At 47.9% G+C, this 24,721-nt stretch overlaps 2 protein-coding genes and 1 long non-coding RNA gene across 6 annotated transcripts in view; 1 reads left to right on the top strand and 2 right to left on the bottom strand.

Annotated features, from left to right (window-relative positions):
- The window catches only part of DAG1 (dystroglycan 1), a 69,889-nt gene extending 69,587 nt beyond the window's left edge, over positions 1-302 (bottom strand). For 2 of the 4 annotated variants that reach the window (XM_060633629.3, XM_060633631.3), the window contains exon 1: positions 3-296. The gene's annotated coding sequence lies outside the window, so the exon portion shown is untranslated. Of the gene's footprint in view, positions 1-2 lie in introns of all 4 variants that reach the window. The other 2 variants (XM_060633633.3, XM_060633630.3) reach the window with 2 other exon arrangements.
- A 147-nt stretch (positions 303-449) lies between these two features.
- On the top strand, positions 450-11,826 carry LOC132679810 (uncharacterized). The gene is made up of 3 exons (XR_009610327.3): positions 450-658; positions 5,139-5,252; positions 10,885-11,826. It is a non-coding gene; the product is annotated as an uncharacterized LOC132679810 (long non-coding RNA).
- NDUFAF3 (NADH:ubiquinone oxidoreductase complex assembly factor 3) overlaps positions 520-24,721 on the bottom strand; it is a 339,096-nt gene continuing 314,894 nt past the window's right edge. The window contains exon 5 of the mRNA XM_081794922.1: positions 520-546. Within this exon, the coding sequence (XP_081651048.1) occupies positions 535-546 (12 nt within the window). The 3' untranslated portion in view covers positions 520-534. The remainder of the gene's footprint in view (positions 547-24,721) is intronic.

Below are 24,721 nucleotides of genomic sequence, written 5' to 3'. Positions count from 1 at the left end.
ACCGAGCGCCGGCGGGCGGGCCGCAGCAGGTGCTTGCTTCTCCTGGCCGCAAGACGCCGCGCGGCCGCCGCCGCTCCCCGGGGACTCGGCGCCAAGCTGCCGTCGCCGCCGCTGCCGTAGCCGAGCCCGAGGAGCGCGAGCGCCGCACCGCAGCCTCCGCGCGAGCACGTACCGGGCGGTGAGAGGGCGCCGAGCGCGAGGGCGGGGCGCGCGGCCGGAGCCTAGCAACCGCCTGACACGCGAGTGCCGCAGCCAATCCCGCGGCCAGCTCCGCGCGGCGCCGACCGGCAGTCCGCGCGACGCCCGCTTCTGCCAGCGTCCGCCGCCCCGCAGCGCGCCGCACCCGCGCACAGGCCCCGCCTTCATCCGCGCCGCTCTGCTCATTGGCCCGCCACGCCCCTGTCCAAGAGGACACGCCCTATCCCGGAAGCCCTGCCCCCGGCCAGTAGCGCCCGTCCCCGGGACACGCCCCGGCCCGTCCGGATTGCCCCCAGCCCTCTGGGCTGGTAGGGGGGGAGGGGCGTCCCGCCAATCTCAGGCATTGGGGCCTCTGAGACGCTCCCAACCGACCCAGGGTGGTCAGGCTCGAGAACTGGCCCTGCCACAACTGACCGCCTATCGTTTGGCCCTCCGATTTCCCTGGAACGCAAATCGAGAGGTATTTCTAAGCCATGAAAACAATCAGAAAGCGTCCTCTAAATTGCTAAGGATGACTACCCTGTTTTGTGGCCCTTACACGGATGGGGAAACTGAGGCGAGGGCCGGAAGGGCGGGAAGCTGGCCGCTCTCCAAAGGCCTAACCCCCAGCAGGCGAGGACGTCCGGGAAACGCTTCAGGCCTGACCCCCGTCCCCTCCCCCCGCCCTGAACTCCGGAATCCGTTGCCTCTCCTGGTGCCAGAAATAGCTCTGACCCGCTGGCGCTGGTCACTCGCTACTTGTGGCCCGCATTCTTTCAGGGGGTGAGGGAATAAGGAGCGGAGGTTACTGATGAGGTCCTCCTCCCTTCAAGGGGAGGGTCCTAAAGGTGCTCTCCCCCCAGGGCTTACCTATGGCCTCCTACCCCCAAGTCCCCAGACCTGACAGTCACTGGACCTGAATGATTACTGGATGGGTTGGGATGGGACTCATGGTGAGCTCTGCTCCGTTTCCCTACCAAACCGTAGTCAGGATGTGTCCATTCCCTCCTGGGCCTGTGTCCAGGCTGGAATTCCAAGCCTACACTTTTGTCAGAGAGCACATTCTGAACACAGAACTGGCTGCTGCCTGCGTGGGGGTCCTCCCTGCATCCAGAAAAGTCTGGGTCTCCCCTGCTTTCTCCTCCTTAAGGAGTGTCTAGGAAAAATAAATCTCAGAGAGCTGAAAGTCTCATCTCTGAAATACACATACCTGTCTGATTTTTTTTTAAGATTTTTTAAAAATAATATTTATTTCTGAGAGAGAGAGAGGGAGAGCAGGGCAGGGGCAGAGAGAGAGAGAGTGAGACAGAATCTGAAGCAGAGGGCATCTGGGTAGGTCAGTCAGTTACGTGTCCGACTTCAGCTGAGGTCATGATCTCGTGGTTTGTGAGTTCGAGCCCCACATTGGGCTCTATGCTGACAGCTCAGAGCCTGGAACCTGCTTCATTTCTCTCTCTCTCTCTCTCCTAAAAATAAACATTTAAAAACATTAAATAAAAATAAAAAATAAATAAAAGAATCTGAAGCTGGCTCCAGGCTCTGAGCTGTCAGCACAGAGCCCTACCCAGGGCTGGAACCCACAAACCACAAGATCATGACCTGAGCCAAAGTTGGATGGTCAACCCACTGAGCCACCCAGGCGCCCCAAGTTTTTGTGTTTTTTTTAAGTAATCTCTGTATCCAAAGTGGGGCTCGAACTCACAACCCCAGGATCAAGAGTCTCATGTTCTACCAACTGTGCCAGCCAAGCGCCCCTGTGATTCTTTATACTTAAATGCATAAGCTCCAAACCTCATTCACATAGATTAGAAAAGGAACTAAAACCCAGGGAAAAGGCCCCAAAACCATCCTTTACATGTTAAAACTAAAAAATTAGTGGCCTCTCAAATCCAAATTTAAAACTCTGCTGCTTTGAAAAGGCTAACAATGTGGAAAGTTATTGGGTTTCTAAATAAAATACATTCTTTCGTTCACTCCTTCATTTTACCAAGTCTCCACACTCACCCCTCCCCTCCTCCAACATACACCAGGCACTGCTTTGTAGCCCTAGGTTCTGCTGGGCATTTTAGTGCCCACTGTATAGGTATATGTTATGTTTTTCCGAAGCAAAAGACAGCAGTGAGTGCTGACCTCCTGAGGCACCGCCCTCCTACCATCTGCACAGAAGCTGCTGGCCATTCTAGTCCTCACTGACCATCCATGGCTGCCAGAGTAACTCCACTTCTTCCCTTTTGGCCCTGATCTTCCTAAATGAAGCACCAGGCCTTATTCTGGCCTCCAGAGTGCCAGTGCCCCATGCCTAAGCACCCCCCAGATTTCTGACCAAGGAAGGGACCTCAACCAATTGGTGCCAGAAGGTGGAATAAGACCTTCCTAGTCCTGGAAGGATGGCGCAACAACCAGAGTGTGCCTGAAGCCCTCACAACCAAATCCTTTCCAATCTTTGCCTCTCTAAGTTTGGGGTTCAGTTAGAGGCACTGACCCTAATGCTCTCCCCCTTCCGTAGACCTTCAGTCCTGGCACATCTCACAGGTTTTCCTCCCTCTAGCCTCTAAACTCTGGGCCTCACCGCTACCTTTCTTCATTTTTGTCTGGAGCTGGAGTGCTCCCCAACCCCCTGTTCCTTCAGGCTCTAAAAGGCAGGCGTCCTGGCTGGCCAGAGTTGACCAGCCTTTTGGGGCCTAACTAGCCCCAGCTAGAGCCCAATCAGCATCCCCTCACCCCCAAAGGCCATAAGAAAGTAAAGAGGGAAGTAGACAGCTATCTTCATGAGCCCCTAGGTTAAGTGGGGGCTGTAAAGTCAAAGCTTGTTACTCTCTGTAGTCCTGAGAGTCTCAAAGCCTTTCCCCTCCCGGGGAAAAGTGCATAACCCACCCTAGGGCTCAGCACAAGGTCCCCAGTGACTCACTCTTGGGTGCTATTCTGGAATCCCAGGAAGGCCTAGGCCACCCTAGGTCAGGCTTGGTGCTCACAGCCAGTTTGAGGGCATGGCCAAAAGTGAGGCCCAGAGAACACCCAAGAACAGCTGTCCAAGAAGCCCATGTGGTATGGGCTGGGGGAGGATTGATCAAGATGCTGAGAATGGGGCTCTTCAGACCTGACAGCTCAACTCTCCTGGCCCTTCAGCCTCCAGTGCTTCCTCCACTTAGACCCTAAGCCAGAGGCTCCAAAAAAATTATCTGATTAAGGTTTGTCTCTCCCACTGCAGTATGAGCCCTTGAGGCCAGAGACCAACCTGCTTGGCCCTACATTGCAACCATTACCTAACAGCCCGCATTTACTAGAGACTCAATTTCTGGTTGGGAAGAAAATCCGGAGATGTTGCTTTCCTCACTTCCTGTCTGGTAGTCATCACCAAGGGCCCAAACCCTGTGTAAAGCCCAAGGAAGATGTCCCAGTGTTTACCTGGGGCCAATATGATCTTAGCTAAAGCCTTGATTCTAGCTCAGACAAAACCCAATAGACACCAACACGGACCAAACTTTCTTTTGGTCCTAGGATTCCAGGACTTTTATTCTGGCTTGTTGCCAAGGAACTGAAGGCTAAGGGCTGGTGCCCAGCTTCAGACTCTTCCAGAGGGAGGGAGGCTCCTGCTCCTGATACTCCCCCAGACCCAGTGAAGAGGGTCAAGGGGCAGAGCTGGCTGAGGATGGAGGCTCCTGACCCAAATGCCCAAGCAGGGCCAGCCAAGTCAGGGCAAGGGAGGGATCCCTTTTGTCTGGATTTAACAGAAGGCAGATTGTCTGGCAGCTCTGGAAGAAAGAAAAGGCTGATAAGTTCATCCGGGAGAAAGTGCCAGTAGGAGTGTTTGCTGGCCACCACCAGCCTTCCCAGGAGCCAGTTCCTCTCTTGCAGGGCCCTCCACTCCAGCACTTCCACCAGACCCTTTTATACCTGACTGGCACAGGGCCTTCCTCCAGTCATCCAGGTGGCAGCTTCCACACCTGGCCTTCCACAAATAAGCATCCTATGGGGACACAAACCCCACAGCAAGAATGTGTGTTGAGTGAATGAATAAAATCGCCTCTTCCTCCTGGGTGGACACACATGTCTCAGCTACATCCCACTCCCTGCTGGCTCTGAAATAAGACAATCCTCCAAGGCTGACTTTGGGCAACAGTTCCCAAAACACTGGGCTTATGGCCTTGAACACTGGGTTAACACCAGATTAGGTCCGGTCTGGCTAGGCAGCCAGTGGAAGCAAGCAAACTGAAGGTCTTATTTGTTAATTCTCTTCAGTCACTGACCAGCTAGCCCCCAGTTGTTGGGGAAGCTACCGATAGATACTGTTCTGGTTCAGCCAGGTTGACATTCCCTTCTCTGCTCTCAGCCATGTGTCCAGATCTGGCTCAGGGCTCTGCCACTGGCTCCCCCAGGACAGGAACACCTCTTCCACTCAGAGCTGGCCTAAGATCTGGGCCTGTTTCTCTCATCAGCCTGGGCTCCCCTTAGTGGCCCCTATTCAAGAGACATTAATGGGCTACCCAACATCACTGATTCTCATTCTGGTATTGTGGCTGTTAGGTATGCCCTTGAAACACTGGAAAGTGTTGGACCCAAGTAGACAGTCTTTGCTTTAGGCTGAGTTCTGACAGAGACAGCCAGGGCCTCTAGGAGCCCCAACTGTGGTCTGGGGAATCCCCAACATTTCTGGAAAGAATGAGAAGGATTCCTGTGGCCAATTTGAGGGAAGCTAATAAAAGGATAAAGAGTAAACATTAGCTCCTCAGCTAAACTTCGCATTGTGTCCATATGAAGCATAAGTTCTTGCTGGGCCCCAGAGCTAAGTTCACTGTGTGATCTTATATAAGTCACTTGCCTTCTCTGAGCCTTTTGGTCATCCCATCATCAAGTGACCCCATGTGTGGACTTTAGACCTGCTTGCTCACTGAAAGTGACAGAAGATCCCTTTATGTGGCTGAGTCAGGGCCAAGATGAAACACCCATCCATGTGTTGTCAGTCCACAGATATTTATGGAGTCTATTGTATGCTGAGAACACAACCAGGGTTGAGAGGAACAAGCACTGCTGTTGTGGAGCCCAAAGTCCAGTGTAACAGGATGAAGATTAAATTAGTAAGTAAATGAAAATATAATAATCAGGGGATGGGAATGCCAGGATGGGCCAGAGTCTGCTCTGTGGTCCAGCGCACCAGGGAAGTGAATCCTGCAGGAGGTGGATGAGGGAGCCCTAGGGTTTTCTAGGGAAGGAATAGAACAAGCCTAGGAAATGGCCATGGTAAAGGCAGAGGAAGAAGTGGCCAGGCAGGTCTGAGAACCTTGGAGGTAGCCATGGTCTGAGCAGTGAATGGAACAGTGAACAAAGGACAAAGAACAAATGGTGGGAGGGTAGGCGCCAGAGCTGGATTTAACCAGGTTGGGCTTTGCCAGGAGTATAGGATCCCAGGAGCAAGGGACATGGAAGCTGAAGGGCGGGAGCAAGAAGGAGGGGAGCGGGGATGGTGCCCTCAGGCCTCCTGGAAGGAATGTGGCAGGGTGAGGAATGGGGGGGCAATGGCTTGGCCCCAGCCCCCAGAGCCCTGTCCCTGGAAGGTGGGGAAAGAGAGGTAAGGGAGCAGGCAGGGGTAGGGGCAGAAAAGGGGACTTGTGGGGGAGGGGCACCAGGCACCACAGAAGTCAAGTCTGAACAAGCATTTAAAGAGAACATTTCTCACTTTCCCTGCCTCCACCTTCTCAGGGAATGCAGAGAGGTGGCACTCCCCCTTCCAGCTTCAGAGAAGGAGGAGGGGGAGGGAACAATGTCCTGCTCCCTTGGGTTTGGGCAGTTCCTGGTACATGCTGCAGGTCTGAGCTTTAGAGACACCCTGCAGAGCCCCCCTGCAGAACAGAGCCTACTACCAACTCCTGGTTGGAGGGAAGTCCATGGGCTGGGCCAAGGTGGAGGTGGGAGAGAGTAGAAGAGGGGATGAGGGTGAGCAGGAAGTGAGGAGTATAGGGGGAAGGCCCCGTCACACAGGACAGGTTCCAGGGCAGTTTCCCACCCAACTCCCCTGGGATGCTGCCGGACACAGATACAAAGAAGGCACTGGGGACTGGTAGGGTATCATCTGGCAGGCAAGGAAGGCCCTGGTCAGCTGTCCCATCCATCTCCCTCCTTCTCTCTGCTCAAGGCCAGTGACCTTCAAAGGTCCATCTCTGCTGTTGCCATTTACCCAAACTGGACTGAGGTCCTGGCTGGGGTCACCCATGAATGCACAGGAGAGGGTCTATGTCCATCAGCAGGGATCAGTAGGCTGAACCTGACAAGGGACCCCAGAGACCAGGAAGGCCTGCAGTGGGAAACACTGGAAGCTGGGCTCAGCATGGGCCCTTGAGGTAAGAGATACCCCAGCTTAAAGTCAGAGCTCTGGGTATGGGCATGGCTTGTTGCAAGCACGGTGATGGCTCTCTGCAGAGGCATTGACATGTCCCATATAAAGACCCATTCATGACAGGTGGTGAGTTTCCTCAGAGGTGAAAAGAAACATTCATTAAAAAAAAAAAAAGAAAGAAAACATTTCATCTGTCTCCCCCATCCCATCTCCATGCCCCCAGGCACATAAGTGATTGTGGCAGCTGGTATAATACAAAGGTGAGGACTTGAGGGTAGAGGGAAGGCTGCTCTGGACAGGGATATCCTGGGCCTCAGAGCCAGGGCCCAGCAGCTGCTCATGCCATGTTGGAGGGGCCCCAAAAAGAAGGCTGGCCTCAGCTGACCCCCTACCCTCCTTCTGCCTGAAACTTCCTGGTACTCTGCTGCCTGGGACCCTTGGTAATTAGTTCAATGTCAGTGGCCCTGGTGTTGAGGTGGGCCAAAAAGGGGGCCTCTTTACAGGCCTCTTTACTGCACCCACAAACACTGGGACCAATCCCACCCCCCAGTGAGTCCCCTCAGCTCATAGGAGGCAGGTAACTTCAGGCCTCCTTGCTTTTAAGGTGCGTGGGTACTAGTGGGCAGCCCAGAGTTGAGGCCCTGAGGGCTGGGTGCACCCAGGCAGGGGCACTGGGGCCTGCCTCTGACTGGCCACTTGAGCAAACCCCTTTCCCTCTCCAGACCTTTTCCCTTTCTGATCCTTGTGAACCAAAGTTTAACAAAAGGCCCATGGTTGTTTCCTTTCCTTCCTAGAAGGGCCCAGGATATGGGTGCATATGAGGAGCTGAGGCGGGGAGGAGAAGGAAAAAGCAACCCGGGGACTAGTGTGGGCTAGGGTTCCAGAGGGGTCCTGAGGAAGGCAATGCAACCTAGGAGGATGGTCTTGGGGGAAACCTATAGAAGGGGTAGGAGAGCACTTGGCTCCCTCCCTAGCTCCCGTCCCTAACCCAGCATTTCCTTCCCTGTAGATTTCCAGTCTCATCTGAATGCAAAGGAACAAGCAGATGCTCCCTTCCCCCAATCCCATCCCCATCCCCCATCTCTTCACTGGCTGCCATTCTCCATTCCCATGGCCCAGAAACCAGGGAGCTTCTTCACCTGCTGCTGCCCTGGCTCCCTCCCTCTTCTGGGCCTGCAGCTGTTCCCTGACAGCTGGATTACTGCAAGGCACTGCCACAGTCTGAACTGCCAGGATCACCTCCTCCTCCCCTGTCTTGATGGCCCTGCAGGCCCACCCACAGCCCTGTCTTTCAGATGTCAGTGACCTCTAGTCCTAGAGATCCACCACAGCTGTGGGCCACCTGCACCTTTGCAAGAAGCAACAGCTGCCATTTCTCCCAGGCTCCTCCAGAGCCAAGATCCCCTGGCCTCCTGTCAGCCTGAGGGTGAGGGGCCAGCACCTACCCCTTTGTCTTCTTGGGCCTTGGTCTTCCCATAGAACAATGGGAGGGGGCTGCAGGGAGGAAGAGCTGTGGGACTTTGTCCTCTGCTAGAGGCTGCTTTCAGCACCACCTGTTAACCCAGTCCTCATGTTGGAGCAGCCAGAGCAAACCTCAAAACCCAAATCTACCTGTCCTACTCAGGGCTCTCTGCCTGACTTTCTGTTGCTGGAGGATAAGGACTCCTCACTACCCTCTCACCTGCCCAGCTTTTGGCCCCTCCCCGTCAAAACTTTACCCAGCCCCCCACCTCTCCACCCTACATCCTCCCCATATATCCCATCTCCACTTCCATTTCTCTTCATACCTACCCCCCCCCCCACGTTTTTTTGTTACTCCAGGTTTGTTTGTTTTTTCAAGTAGACTCTAGACCCAATGTGGGGCTTGAACTCAAGACCCACCTTGAGATCAAGAGTCACATGCTGTATCTACTGAGCCAGTCAGGCAGGCACCCCTACCCCAGTTTATTCTTTGCACATGACTCAGGTCACGTGGAGCCTCTTTCAGTTGCTACAAACATGCCAGGCATTTGTCAGCTCCTCTCAAGCCCTCCTACATGCACCACTTCTGCCCACAGCATTCTTTTCCCACTTGGCCTACCTCATTCCTGCTCATCCCCTGTCTCAGTGTCTAGCCTGGACAAGTGTCCTTGCTCTGGATACCTGCTGAGCCCACCATATTATTATATCAGATTTAAAGTTTATCACTAGCAGGGGCGTCTGGGTGGCTCAGTCCATTAAACATCCAATTCCTGGGCTCCTGGAGGGCTCTGTCAGTTAGGCATCCGACTCTTGGTTTCAGCTCAGGTCATGATCTCACAACTCATATATTCAAGCCCACATAGGGCTCTTGATGACAGCGCAGAGCCTACTTGCCATTCTCTGTCTCCCTCTCTCTCTCTCCCTTCTGGTGCGCTCTCTCTCTCTGTGTCTCTCTCAAAAATAAAAATAAATAAACTTCTAAAAGCATCCAACTCCTGATCTCAACTTAGGTTTTTTTTTTTTTGTTTTTTTTTTTTGTTTTTTTTTTTTTTAGTCACTCTTTTATTTCTTTATCTTAATTTTACAGAGAGCGAGCATGTGTGAGCACTGGTCTTGATCTCAGGGTCATGAGTTTGGGCCCTACGTTGGGCCCCACATTGGGCATGAAGCCTACTTAAAAGAATAAATTTTTTTTTTTTTTAAATTTTTTTTTTTATTAAGTTCATTTATTTATTTTGACAGAGAGAGAGCACAAGCAGGGCAGGGACAGAGAGAGGGAGAGACAGAATCCCAAGCAGGCTCTGCACCGTCAGCACAGAGCCTGATGCGGGGCTCAAACTCTCCAACTGTGAGATCATGACCTGGGCCGAGATCAAGAGTCGGATGGTTAACCAACTGCGCCACCCAGGCACCCCTAAAAGAATAAAATTTTTAAAAAATAAAGTTGATCCCTAGCACAGACTGGACAATCTGTGTCTGTCTACTCCCTCCCTCCATCATGGGAACTTCTATCATTTGAGACACGGCCAGGCACTTAGAATGTACCTAATAAAATTGGAATGAATGGACATTTGATTAAAAATGAGGCCTCCTGGGGCTTTCTGCAGAGACCTCCCAGAGAATCCAATTGGCATTTTGGAGTCCAAACTCCAGAGCCAGTATAACTTCAGGATTCCCAGCTACCTGCAGAATAAATTTAAGCCCCACTCTATACCACCCTGGGCAATAGGGACCTGCCTCATCCCCTTTCCTCAACTCCCTGCAGAGTACCACCTGTGAGGGCCCCTCTTCCTCCACCTACCCAAGTCCTGCTTATCCTACTCAAGAACAACACCCACAAGGCTTCCCAGCATCTGACTTCTCGTTGTCTCTATGAGACCCCAAGCTCCTAGAGGGTTAAGATGGACTTTGATAATAACATCTACCATCATTGAGCTCTGTCCTGCACCCCCGGACACACAAAATCTCTCTGTACCTCCTAATAACCCTCCATGGCAGTTTTTGGCCCCAGGTTGCAGATGAGGAAACTGAGGCCCAAGATTTTTTTTTTTTTTTTAAAATTTTTTTTTTTTCAATGTTTTTTTTTTTTATTTATTTTGGGACAGAGAGAGACAGAGCATGAACGGGGGAGGGGCAGAGAGAGAGGGAGACACAGAATCGGAAACAGGCTCCAGGCTCCGAGCCATCAGCCCAGAGCCCGACGCGGGGCTCGAACTCACGGACCGCAAGATCGTGACCTGGCTGAAGTCGGACGCTCAACCGACTGCGCCATCCAGGCGCCCCATGAGGCCCAAGATTTAAGTCACTTACCAGAGGTTACACAGTAAGTGCCCAAGCTATGGATCTGTGTTCACCTTTATAGCCTTCACTGTGCCTGGCCCAGGGGTGAGGACTCCACTGATGTTTGCCAAATGAGTGAACAAATGGATACAGCTGTATCCAAACTTCAACCAGCTGGACCCATTTACCTCTGGAGCCCAGGACCCAGAGGCCTTGGACTCAGGAGATGGCCCTACAGATTTGGGAGAAACATGGCCAGGCCCCTGTCTTCCTCCCTAGTGCACATGGCCAGTGGCCCCTTGGCCTCACCTTGGTGGGGTCTTGACACTGTTGAGCTATGAGAGTAAGGGGAGTGGGGGTGGTGAAGAGGTTGGAAGAAAAGGCAGAAGCCTCCAGATCAGCTAGCCCATTTCAAAGAGCAGTGAAAGGGCCTGGGGGCACAGTGATTGGACAGAGGTATTCTCAGGGTAGCCCGATTATAAATTTCTGCAGGATTATCGGGTTATGCAGCTCTGGCATTTAATCTAAACTCACTTGAGTCCTTGATTGTAAAAGGGTAAGGACCTGGGTGGAGGGCAGGGAAGTAACCAAGTCAACTCACAAAGCCCTTTACTGAGCATCTACTCTGTCCCCAGAAATGCAATAGAAGACCAAAGGTAGAAAAGTTAGAAGTCACAGCCGGGACAACTAAGAAGTGTGTATTCCCACTCCTTAGTGGGGAAAGCTGCATGCAGGAAACAAGGTGCGTGGAGGGGAGTCAAGCAACCTGCCTGGTCTGAGAAGGCCACCTGGAGCAGGGGTCACTGAAGCTGACTTTGGGGAAGGGAGCAGCTGAGTTTCCTGCTGGCTTGGTAAATTCCTGGGAGGGGTTCAACAGTGGCAGAGCCTGTCTAGGCCTGGCCAGATGGACAAGAATGGGGCAAAGGTGACTGCCCAAGCAGGCCCTGACCAGGCATCCTAGACTTTGCTGGAACTTGCCTGGCTCTGAGCAGAATGCTCTGGGATGGGGGTCAAGTAGGGGGAGCTCAGGGAAGGAGATAGGGGAACTAACAAGATAGGCAGCTGGGCAGCCTCCTGCTGGACCTGCATTGCCCAACACTGGAGTCATCTGTCCCAGATTCCTTTCATAATGGGATAAAATGTACCCACAGTGAGGCCTGAAGTGGGGCCTGGTAGAGACCAGTGACTTCAGTGGCAGGACAGTTGGGTCCCAGGAAAGCCAGAGAAGCATACACATTCCTTGGCTTCCTGTCCCCAGCAGCTGCAGGAAGCTGCTCCAAGCTCCCAGCTGTGCCCAGCAACCCCTAAGGACAGGAAAAAGTCTTGTATCTTGCCATCCCTCTGATTGGACACAGAGAGAGTCCTGGATGGGGTGACTGAGTACTCAACGGCAGGCCCCAAGGGAGGAGGTGGGGCTGCATGTCAACGTTTGGGGAGGCAGCTTAGGTCTTGTATGGGACAGAGCCTGTGGCAAAGGTCCCCAACCTTCCTTAATTTCATAATCTGAAAAGGCTGTTAACACTTTTCCCAGACAATCACTCCCTACACACACAATCTTACCTATCATTTAAAAGGATTCTGGGGGGCGCCTGGGTGGCGCAGTCGGTTAAGCGTCCGACTTCAGCCAGGTCACGATCTCGCGGTCCGTGAGTTCGAGCCCCGCGTCAGGCTCTGGGCTGATGGCTCGGAGCCTGGAGCCTGTTTCCGATTCTGTGTCTCCCTCTCTCTCTGCCCCTCCCCCGTTCATGCTCTGTCTCTCTCTCTGTCCCAAAAATAAATAAAAAACGTTGAAAAAAAAAAAAATAAAAAAAATAAAAGGATTCTGGGATGCCTGGGTGGCTCTGTTGGTTGAATCTCCAACTCTTGATTTAGGCCCAGGTCATGATCCCAAGGTCACGAGATCTAGCCCAGTGTGGCGCTTCACACTGGACAAGGAGCCTGCTTGGGATTTTCTCTCTGCCTCTGCCCCTCTCATCTGCTAACACATTCTCTCTCTTCAAAAATATAGATAGATGATAGATAGATAGATAAATAGATAGATGATAGATAGATTGATCCTAATCAGGCTCGGAGCTTCTGGAGTGTGCTTAGTTAAGGTCAGTGAAATTCCAGTCTGTTTCTGCCTCTGCTGGCTGTGAGTCATGGGTCATCTCCAGGCCATCTTGGCTTGCACTGCCCTCTAGAGCCTGAGAAGTTGGACTAGGGGAGCTTCTAGGGGCCCATCTGCTCTGCCATCTCCTTGGAGCTATTTCAAGTCATCCTACTGGAGACTCTAAAAGAAAGAACATCTTTAAACCCAGCTGAGAATCTAGACCTGCACTCACCAGAGCTGGGCTGTCCCACTCACACTAGGCTTCCCCAGCTTCCCAACAGTATCTATTATCAGCCTACCTTCCTCGCACCCAGATGAGTCTGGCAGTCAATACATGGGCCTCTGGGAGCTTTTGAGGCCTCTCAATCATACATACACTTATCAACACACCTTCTGTTTTTCTTTTCATTTATTGGTTCTAACAGTCATTTGACACATTTACTTAGCACTTGCTACATATCAGGCCTTGGGCTAAGTGTAGCATAAGTCCAAATCATGCCCATAGTTCTGGGTCCTGCCCGAGTCTCATGCCCTCCCAATTGGTTCATCTTGAAACTAAATCCTTCTTCCAATAATTTGGAGCTTTTTGGTAAGCTGCCCAGTGTAGCCACCTCTAAGCAGAGCCTGCCCTTGTTAATCATTTCTTGTTACCTCCTGCTGTCAACCAGCAACTTTGGATGCACAGTAGGCAGGAAGGGAGGGAAACAACTTCTGTCTGCCCTAGGATCCGGGAGACCTTTAATAAAGTGCCCTGGCTGAATCCTGGAGAGAGTATGCTGGATGTGTTTCTTGCCATTTTGTTCAGAGTACTTACCACTACTAGACATTATATGTAAACTAATTGATTTGTCTTATCTCCTCTACTAGAATAAAAACTCCATGAGAACAGAGCCTTTGTTCACTGTGGTATGTCTATTTTAAAGATTCATTAAATAAAAAAAATTCATAAGGTTGAGACCAGATTGTATACACAATGTGGTATCCTTCTGCCAGAATTGAACCCTGGTATGGCGACTCACTAGCTGTGTGGCCTTGGGCAAGTCATTCACCTTCCCACTCAGCTTTCTTACCTGTAATATGAGAGTAATGACTTCTACCTTGAAGAGAAGTGGATTGAGTGAAGAATACAAGCATCAAGAGAACAGTGGCTGGCACATAGTAAATGCTAGATAAGTGCTAGTGGTTATCACTGTTAGTATTCTTTTTTTTTTTTTACTTTTAAAAATTTATTTATTTTGAGAGAGAAAGAGACCACAAGTCTCAACCAACTGAGCCACCCAGGTGCCCTATTGTTACCATTCTTATCTTGCTTTGTTCATTCAGTGTTGCCAGGAACATTCCCCACCTGGATCAGAAACTTGATTGCTATTGGAGACCCACTATGCCATTGGACTGAGGTGCCATTCATTCAATACAAGTTTATACCTACTTACTCTTTCTGGATCCCCAAACATTACAAGCAAAAGCAACTTGTGTATGTGATAAAGAGAAAGTAGATGTGTGTGTGTGTGTGTGTGTGTGTGTGTGTGCGTACGCATGCAGGTGCATACATATACATGGCACAATCTTGGAGGAGGTTGGCTTTCAGCAGGTTCTCAAAAGGCCTAAATCAAACAGAAGTTTAGAAGGACTGGGCAGAGAGTTGGCTTGTAAGAGACTCTTTCAGGCAGCTATTTCCAGAGTTCAGGTGTGGACCATGCAATGAGAAAACTGTCATAGTCTCCTTGTTTCTGATTATTGATGAGATTCTTAATACAATAGTTACCTTGGTAATGCTAAGACATAATGTCTGGAAAAGACCTTTGGCAAGTTGAAGGTCCAAAGCTCAGGTGAAGAATACCATTCTGGACATCCAGAGCCCACCTCCAGCCTATGCCACCCACACCAGCCTTGAGTACAGAAGCCTGATTCTAATGGGGTGACTCTCCATTTCCCCAGTAGGTGGCGCTGCTGTCCTATGTCTAAGGATTGCCAGGGGCACCTGGGTGGCTCAGTTGGTTAAGCATACACTCTTGGTTTTGGCTCAGGTCATGATCTCCCACTTTGTGGGTTGGAGCCCCGCATTGGGCTCTGTGTTGACTGCGCAGAGCCTGTTTGGGATGCTCTCTTGCTCCCTATCTCTGCACCTCCCCTGCTCGTTCTCTTTCTCAAAATAAAAAAATAAATAAATATTTTTTAAAAAAGAAAGTAAAAGGATGGAAAAATATACTCCATGTAAACAGCCACCCAAAAGCGTAAGACAAAATAGACTTAAGTCAAAACAAGTTACAAGAGACAAAGTGTGTGTATATATATACATGTACATATACATATATTTGTGTGTATATATATGTGTGTATATATATATATATATATTTTTTTTTTTTTTTAAACTTATTTAAGTAATCTCTGCACCCAACATAGGGCTCAAACTCATGACCCCAAGATCGAGAGTCCTATACTCTTCTGGGGCACTTGGTTGGCTCAGTCAGTTGAGCATCCGACTTTGACTCAGGTCATGATCTCACAGCTCATGAGTTCAAGCCCCACATGGGGCTCTGTGCTAATAGCTTGGAGCTTGGAGCCTGCTTCAGATTCTGTGTCTCCCTCTCTCTCTCTGCCCCTCCCCTGCTCATGCTCTGTCTCTCTCTCGCAAAAATAAATAAATATTAAAAAATAAAAAAGAGTCCTACACTCTTCTCACTGAACCAGCTAGGTTCCCCAAAGAAATATATTGATAAAAGGTACAATACAGAAAGAACATACAATAATTATAAACATACATGCATCCAACAGGGCCCCAAAATACATGAAACAAAAATTGACAGAATTGAGAGGGGAAATAGATAGTTCTACAGTAATAGCTAGAAACTCAATATTTCGCTTTCAAAAATAGCTACAGCAACCAGACAGAAGATCAATAAGAAGATAGAAGACTTAACAATGCTGTAGACCAAAGTTGACCTAACAGATACTACATGTACTCCAACAACAACACCAGAATACACCTTCTTGTCAAGTGCACATGGGACATTCTGCAGGATAGACCAACCATATCTTGGTCACAAAACATATCCTAAGAAATTTTATTTTTCTTTTTTAAAAATGTTTATTCTTGAGAGAGAGTGAGAAAGAGAGCACAGCATGGGAGGAGCAGAGAGAGGGGGACAGAGGATCTGAAGCAGGCTCTGTGCTGACAGCACACAGCCCAATGTGGGACTCAAACCCACAAACTGTGAGATCATGACCTGAGCTGAAGTTGGACGCTGAACCAACTGAACCACCCAGGTGCCCCAGTCCTACGAAATCTTATTTTATTATGTTTTTATGTTTATTTATTTTTGAGAGAGAGCACAAGCAGGGGAGGGGCAGAGAGAGAGAGAAGGATACAGAGGATCCAAAGCAGGCTCTGCACCAACAGCAGAGAGCCTGATGTGGGGCTCACTCAAACTCACGAACTGTGAGATCATGACCTGAGCCAAAGTCAGACACTTAACCGACAGAGCCACTCAGGCGCTCCACAAAGAACATTTTCTGATTACAATGGAATGAAACTAGAAATGAATAGGAGAAATAAAACTAAAAAAAAAAAAATCACAAATATATGGGGGTGTCTGGGTGGTTCAGTCATTTGGGCCTCCAACTCCTGATTTTGGCTCAGGTCATGATCTCATTTCATGAGATTGAGCCTTGCATCGAGCTCTGTGCTGACAGTGTGGAGCCTGCTTGGGATTCTCTCTCTCCCTCTCTTTCTGCCCCTCCCCTGCTTGTGCACACATTCATGCTCTCTCTCTCTCAAAATAATAAACATTAAAAAACACAAAACAAAACACTCAGTGATAGTTAAGGGTGCCTGGCTGGCTCAGTCATAGAGCATATGACACTTGATCTCAGGATTGTAAACCCAAGCCCCACATTGGCTGTAGAGATTGCTTAAAAATAAAATCTTAAAAACAACAACAAAAACATACTCTGTGATGGTTAATTTTATGTGTCGATTATACTATATCATGAAGTATCTAGACATTTAGCCAAACATTATTCAGCTGTGGGTGTGTTTGTCAGGGTGAGATTAACATTTGAATAGACTGAGTAAAGCATATTTCTCTCCCTAATATGGGTGGGTCTCATCCTAACAATTGAAAACCTGAAAAGAACAAAAAAAATTTAGTAAGAGGAAACTCCTCCTGCCTGATTGCTTGAGCTGAAACATTGGTATTTTCCAGCCTTTGGACCTGGACCAGGACTGAAATATCAGCTCTTCTTGGGTCTCAAGCACGCTAGCTTTTGGACAGGAACTTATACAATCAACTCTCTTGGTTCTTAGACCTTCAGACTTGAACTAGAACTTCACATTGATTCTCTTGGGTTTCCAGCTTGCCAACTGCAGATCTTGGGAAGTTCTCTGCCTCCATAATTGCATGAGCCAATTATTTTAGGCTTATTTATTTATTTTAAAGAGAGAAAGAGAAAGTGAGCAGGGGAAGGGCAGGGAGAGAGGGAGAGAGAATGCTGAGCAGGCTCCCTGCTGTTAGCACAGAGCCCAATGCAGGGCTCAATCCCACAAACCATGAGATCCTGACCCTGAGCCAAATCAAGAGTCAGATGTAACCTACTGAGCTGCCCAGGTCCCCTCCCTTTCTTTTGAGTTTATTTTTTTAAAGAATCTCAAGCAGCCTCCATGCTGTCAGTACAAAGCTCAATGTGGGGCTGATCTTGCCAACTGTGAGATCTGGACCTAAGCTGAAATCAAGAATTGGATGCTTAACTAAGTCACTGTTAGAAATAAATCCATTGACCAAAAGAAGGACAAAGGAAGTTCAAAGGAAGGACAGGGACTCAGAGGCTCACAGAGCACAGGGAAGCAAGTCTTTAATCAAGATTCTTGCAACAGCAGGTGTCTGATGGATATGCACACTTGGGGCAATTACAGCGGACAGTTTATCTCCTAGCATGCAAGTCCCTCCTCTGGTTCCTCATTGGCTGAGTATTACAGAGGTAATAGTCTTACCCAGAGGTCACCTATGCCCACATAAGGCAAAAAGTAGTCTGATTGGAACAAATGTACATTCCCTGAGGTGACCCAGAGACCTTCAGTCTCTGTCTCTCTGTTCTTTAGTGCATGCTCATTGCAAAGCCCACGAACATAAGCCTGTGAAATGGAGGGGAAGAAGAACCAGGAAGTGAAGTGTCTAAGGGTTTGGGATTCCATTGTTGAGGGGGAGGTTTGTACATATTTCCAATAGGTTGTAAATCTATTGCTAATTAGACAGTACAGCTTTTATTTGGTATTTCTGAAAATGAATCATCTCCCTTACTTCTCATAGTCACCCAGGAGCCCCTTGCATGAGCCTTCTCTCTTTCTCTGCATCTGTGTATAATAAAACATGTTCAAAAAACAACAACAAAAACAACAAGAACAAACAAACCAAAAAAAAAAAAAACCCATGAGGTGCCTGGCTGGCTCAGTCAGTAGAACATGGGACTAGATCTGGGGGCTGTGAGTTCAAGCCCCATGTTGGGTGTAGAATTACTTAAAAATAAAATATTTAAAAACCAATAAACATTGTCAACATTTCTTGGTTTTAACTTTAAATTTTTAAATTATTTTTAAAGTTCTAATTACAGTGTAGTTTATACCCAGTGTTATATTCTACTTTCTTGAACATAGGGAATATTATAAGTTTTATATTTACATTTTTTTCCAGGTTCACAAAATTACACAAATTGAGTATCACATGATGAATTGATATTAGCTTCCCCAGGCATGGGAACTTAACAGATGAGATACAGTTTAATATCCATTTATGTTGCTTTTCATAGAAGGTGTTTTTTAGACCTTAACTTGAAGTGTAAGATCATCAAAGAAATGCCTCCATATGTGGCCAAAATACAATTCATTCTACCTGTGAGAGTATAAGAGTTGAAATATTTTTTGATACCAGTGAAATGGGATTCAGCATCAGTTTCTCGACCTGCTATGATTTGTCTTGCAAAAAGCATCAATTCCACATATCTATTATGTTCAAGTTTTAATGTCCTTGTCTACTAATTCTAGCATCTGTTATTTCTGGATCTGTTTCTCTTGTTTGATTTTTCTCTTTATTATAGGTCTTTTTGTTTTCCTACTTTACATGATAGGTAACTTATACTTTTTTATTTTTTTTACTTTTATTTATTTGAGAGAGAGAGAACCAGCAGGGGAAGAGCGGAGAGTGAGAAGGGGACAGAGGATCCGAGGCAGTCTCCATGCTGATATCAGAGAGCCCACTGCAGGGCTCAAACTCACAAACTCAGGAACCATGAGATTGTGACCTGAACTAAAGTTGGACACTTAACTAACTGAACCACCTAGGTGCCCCATGATTGGTAATTTTTAATTGAATGCCAGACATTGCAAGTTTTACCTTTTTAGGTACTGATACTATTATATTCCTATAAATATTTGTGACCTTTGTTCTGGGATACATTTAGTCATTTTGATAACTTTGAGGCTTGATTTTAAGCTTTGTTAGCTGGAGTTTGAGCAGATTTTAGTCTAGTACAGATGTTTTGTTTTATTTTTTTAAGTTTATTTACTTATTTTGAGAGAGAGAGAGAGAGAGAGAGGCTGAGAGAGAGAGAGAGAGAGAATCCAAAGTAAGCTCTGCACTGTCAGCCTGGATGCAGAGCTCGAACTCATGAACCATAAGATCATGACCTGAGCCAAAATCAACAGTCAGATGTTTGACTGACTGAGCCACCCAGGTACGCCCCCCCCACGTTTGTTTTTTTTTGTTTTTTGTTTTTTTTTTTAAGAGAGAGAGAGAGAGAGAGATGGAGAGAGTGTGCTTGAGGAGGAGGAGGACATATGCTATTTGCATTACAAGACATGTGTAGAGTGGGGCGAGGGTGCAGGTCCCAGCAAGAATATGTCAGAGCAAAGGGAAATAAATGGCTTTTTTTAGGGGGCCCTTAATAGTTTGCCTGTCTCATTTGCTTTTTGTTTTTGTTTGTTTGGGTTTTTTACTAATGGCTGATGGGAACACAAACTGCTTCTGGCTCTGAGTAAGATTTGGTGCTGTCACCTTTTAATTCTTTGGGGTAGTTCTTTCTTTGGCTTTGGACAGTCTGCTCACATGTATGTACTGATTATTACTAAGCTGAAGCCTCAAGGGGAGCCCCCTAGAGATTTCTGGAGTTATCTCTCTGAGCACTTTTGTCCTGTCTAGGTTCTAGCCATCTTTGTCTCCCCAAACTCCCAGTTTTGTCTCTTCAACTCAGGGAGTCTGACAGACTCTATCTGAGTTCCTCCTCATTATATTTGGAAACTCTTTTCAGACAGCAAACTGGACAATCATTGAGCTTATATTGTTTGTATCTCCTCTTTCAGGAATCACTGTTGCCTGATGGACAACGTCTGAAAATGATTGTTTCATATATTTTGTCTGGTTCTTTGGTTGGATCATGTGGGAGTGTAAATCTTTTCCCAGTTACTCCATCTTAGCTGGAAGTATGAGTTCCTAAAATCTAACAATAATTTGTTCCTTTGGTATGTATTTATTGAGCACCAACTTTGCCCAGCATGATGCTAAGAGATGTGAGATACAAGCTGACAGACTAAATTCCTGCTCTCCTACCCCATTGTAGCCCAGTGAAGGAGACAAGTTTTGGGGAATGATTACAATAAAACGTGGAGGGTCTTTGACAGTGTACAGTGATCTAACTTAGTCCAGGAGATTAAAAAAGTACTCCCTGGGGTTCCTGGGTAGCTCAGTCAGTGGAGCGTCTGCCTTTGGTTCAGGTCATGATCTCATGGTTTGTTGAGTTGGAGCCCTGCATCAGGCTTCCTGCTGGCAAGGTGGAGCCCTCTTCAGATCCTCTGTCCCCCCCTCTCTCTACACCCCTCCCCCATGCTCTTGCTCTCTCAAAAATAAAAAAGTTAAAAAATAAAAACCTTAAAGGGGTGCTTGGGTGGTTCAGTTGGTTAAGCGTTCAACTTTGGCTCAGGTTGGGGCGCCTGGGTGGCGCAGTCGGTTAAGCGTCCGACTTCAGCCAGGTCACGATCTCGCGGTCCGTGAGTTCGAGCCCCGCGTCAGGCTCTGGGCTGATGGCTCGGAGCCTGGAGCCTGTTTCTGATTCTGTGTCTCCCTCTCTCTCTGCCCCTCCCCCGTTTATGCTCTGTCTCTCTCTGTCCCAAAAATAAAATTAAAAAAAAAAAAAAAAAATATTGAAGAAAAAAAAAAAAAAAAACTTTGGCTCAGGTCATGATCTTGCAGTTCATGAGTTCGGGCCCTGAGTCAGGCTCTGTGCTGACAGCTCAGAGCCTGGAGCCTGCTTCAGATTCTATGTCTCCCTCTCTCTCTGCCCCTCCCCCACTCATCCTCTGTCTCTCTCAAAAATAAATAAACATTAAAAAAACTTTTAATTAAAAAAAAAGTACTCCTTGAAAAATCAAAGTCTATACCAAGAACTTAAGGGTAGATAGGTGGTTGGTGGTAGGGTAGAAGTGATCTAAAGAGTGTTCTGTGAGCAGGCTGGCAGGAGAGAAAGGGCAACATGTGATAGGAACTGGAATGAAGGGTTGGGGAAGGGGACAGGATTTCTTTTTTAAGTTTTGTTTCGTTTTTTATGTTTATTTATTTTTAGAGAGAGAGAGAGCACAAGCAGAGGAGGGGCAGAGACAGGGGGAGACACAGAATCCTAAACAGGCTCCAAGCCCCAAGCTGGCAGCACAGAGCCCGATGTGGGGCTTGAAGCCACGAACCAGGAAATCATGACCTGAGTGGAAGTCAGATGCTTAGCTGACTGAGCCACCCAGTGCCCGTTTTGTTTTGTTTGAGTAATCTCTACACACCCAATGTGGGGCTCAAACTTACAACCCCAAGATCAAGAGTCACATGGGCTTCTGACTGAGCTAGCCAGGTGCTCCTAGGGTGCAAGTTTTGAATAGACTGATGGGCAAGGGCCATTTATGTCTTGGACTCATGGATTTATCAAGAGCTTTTGGATTTGACCTTGAGGCAGAGGGATTCCATGAAGATTTCACATTGAAAACATTGTCTTGCTACAGTGTGGGTAAAGGATTGGAGGGGCTGGAGTGGAGGTGAGAGATATGAGATGAGAATTATCTTCAGTGAGGGGCCACACAGGCCTGCTGTCTGCTGTCTGCTCTTGTAACTGAACTAACATGAGTTCATTCCTTGGTGAGTCATAGATAGAAACTACACTAGATGGACTTGTCGCACAAAGTGTTATGCCCAGAATTCGCGATCCCCAAAGACCACCAGGGATCAGAGTCCAATGGAAAAGCAAAGAGACTATTCGAGCTAGCTGGAGCTCAGTCCCCTACCTGCACCGACGCAGCGGTGAGATGCCGGAGAGAGAGCGAGTTTCAAAAGCACAAAGGTTTTATAGGGATCTAGGGGCAGTTGGTAGAGTAGTGGTCGTGGCCTTAGCCAATTGGCTGGGGAAGGGTCAGAGTCCCCTTGCGCCAGGTTGCTGGGCGTGGTTTGGACGGGTGAGCGGGAAGTTACTCAAGGGGAGGAGGTGTGGTCTGAGGTTTGAGCAGGAATTTCTTTCTGCGGTTTTCCCGGAAAGGGGGCCATGTCGGGGGAATAGTCACTCGAGATGGAGGACACACAACAAAATGGAGTCGACCGGCCTAGGTCCGCTCTTTCATTAGGACATTTTATTTGCAGCAAAGGGGATCACAGGAAATAACTTCCAATTTTGACTCCCAGAGCAAGGGTGGATAGGTTCCTTTTATTTAGGGTTAGGATGAATATATATGTATGTGTGTATGTATTTAAGTAGGCTTCATGCCCAGTGCAGGGCCCAGTACAGGGCCCAGTACTCAGGACCCTGAGATCAAGACTTGAGCTGAGATGAAGAGTTGGATGCTTAACCAAGTGAGCCACCCAGGCACCCCTACTTATTTTTTAAGATTTAAAAAATCTTAAAACCCACCCAACATGGGGCTTGAACTCATAACCTTGAGATCAAGAATCAGATGCTCTAGGAGCACTTGGGTGGCTCAGTTGGTTAAGTGTCCGATTTCGGCTCAGGTCATGATCTCACGGTTTGTGGGTTTCAGCCTTGCATCAGGCTCTGTGCTGACAGCTTGGAGCCTGGAGCCTGCTACTGGTTCTGTGTCTCCCTCTCTCCCTGCCACTCCCTCACTCATGCTCAGTCTCCCTCTCTCTCTCTCTCTCAAAAATAAAGGTTAAAAAAAAAAAGTCACATCCTCTACTGATTGAGCCAGCCAGGCACCTCAAAATTAGGATAGTCGTGAGACAGTCAGTTAGTCACCCTTCTACTGTTTCTCAGCAGTTTCCTTTCTTCTCTTTTTAGAGTAAGTTCTACATTCAACCTGGAGCTTGAACTCATGACCTTGAGATCAAGAGTCTCATGCTCAGAGTACCTGGGTGACTCATTGGTTGGGCATCAGACTTTTGATGTCCACTTAGGTTTTGATCTCAGGTCCCTGGGTATGGAGTGTACTTCAAAAAAAAAAAAAAAAAAAAAGAGTCGCATGTGATGTGGTTTGAAGTGTTGGGGTTTGGAGCCAAGGGCCAAGAATTCTTAAGATATCTTCAGTGCAGGGATGCCCGGGTGGCTCAGTCGGTTAAGTATCCGACTTCAACTCAGGTCATGATCTCACGGTCCCTGAGTTCGAGCCCCCCATCGGGCTCTGTGCTGACAGCTCTGAGTCTGGAGCCTGCTTCAGATTCTGTGTCTCCCTCTCTCTCTGCCCCTCCCCCACTCGAGCTCTGTCTATCTCTGTCTCTCAAAAATAATAAATAAAAATGTTAAAGAATTTTAAAAAAAGCTATCTTCAGTGCAAAAACATGGTTTTATTAAAGCATGGGGACAGGACCCATGGGCAGAAAGAGCTGAACTGGGGTTGTGATGGGTGACTGATTACATGCCTTCAAATTGGGAGGTGGGTAGGGATAGCTTAAGTCTTAAACGTATTTTAGAAGCAAGGTTTCCAGGACCTTGAGGGATGAGCTGCTGTTAAGATAAGGTTATTTACTATTGTCTAGTAAAATATTAGTCATGAGATCCTTCAGATGTATATCAATGGGCCATACGTTTAGAGGATGATTGCTAACACATATCTTGGGCAGGCAGAGATAAAGGAAGTTTCCAAAGGGATTTTTATATGTTAAAGAAGACTTACAGGATCCTGGAGGTAGGCTCCAGTCAAGTTAAGGTTACTTTTTGCCTCTAGCAAAGTATTAACATTGAGGCAGTTGAGTTCTTTGAGGAAGGTCATTCTGTCTGTCTCAATGTAAGTAGTAAGGAAATTTATTCTTTTGCCTTTGTTTCCCACATCAGCATGCTCTACTGACTAAGCCAACCAAGTGCCACCCTAGGGTTAGATGAATATTTAGAAATGGGAGCCTTGGAACACCCACCTGGTTCACTTGGGAGAACACATGACTCTTGGTCTCAGGGTCATGAGTTCGAGCCCCATGTTGGGTATAGAGATTACTAAAACAAATAAATAAAAAAAAAAAGGAAGAAGAAGAAATGGGAGCCTTGTCATTGTATGTGAAAGTGGGCATAAGTTTACAAATGTGTCTTAAGGAAACATACCTGAACATATGTTGTATGTTATATAAATGAAGCTTGGACTTCTTCTTGGGCAGGGATTTTAGTATTCTAATGAGGTAAAGGTAACTGTCAGTTACTCCATGGGTCACTCCATGGTCCATCTTTGCAGGCCTGAGTCAGGGGTTAAACTCAAACTGGTCTGGGTAGTCTGGGTTGCCAGAGTTCCTTATTCAGGCAGTCCTTATTCCTTGAGTGGTTGTTCTGGTTTCCATCCAGGATTCTATGCCCATGGGGTCTTTTGCCTGAGTTAAGAGACAAACTGGAAAGAAGAGTTTAAGGAAAAATGTGGGACAGAAGTCGGTAAGTACAAGCAGGTGAGCATTTAAGTTCGCGTCTTGGGGTCTAGCTGGTGACACTGTGACTGTGCCCTCAGAGGTGAGTCCTGAAGACCAGAGACTGTGTACCCTCATGATTCCCAGGGAACCTATAATCTTTTGGGATTTGAGGAAGCCTCTGCTCCAGGATAGAGTGGTCTTCATGAAGAGGAAAGTCTCAGAAACCTGGAGAGACCCAGGCAGTGAATCATTAGTCTGAGCCAAAATGGAGACAGCAATGGTCAGTCCAAGAGACCCAAGGACACAAGTTATTTTCCCTTGACAACAGTCAATGAGAAGCCAGGGAATGTTTTCTGTCACTGTAAGTCTGGGTGCCTAGGCTAGGAAAGCACAACTCTTCCAGTCTATTCCTTGGGCTGGCCTCAAATTCGGGTTTTGTTTCTGTCTGATACCCTACTATGAGAGCCCTAAAGGTTACACTGGGCCTGTGTCTTTGGGTTCCTCAATGCAGAGAAGGCCCAGGTC

The sequence above is a fragment of the Panthera onca genome, chromosome A2 (genome assembly GCF_046562875.1).
Source record: "Panthera onca isolate mPanOnc1 chromosome A2, mPanOnc1 haplotype 2, whole genome shotgun sequence".
Classification (NCBI taxonomy): Eukaryota; Metazoa; Chordata; class Mammalia; order Carnivora; family Felidae; genus Panthera; species Panthera onca.
This window is presented reverse-complemented; position numbering and strand designations above follow the sequence as displayed.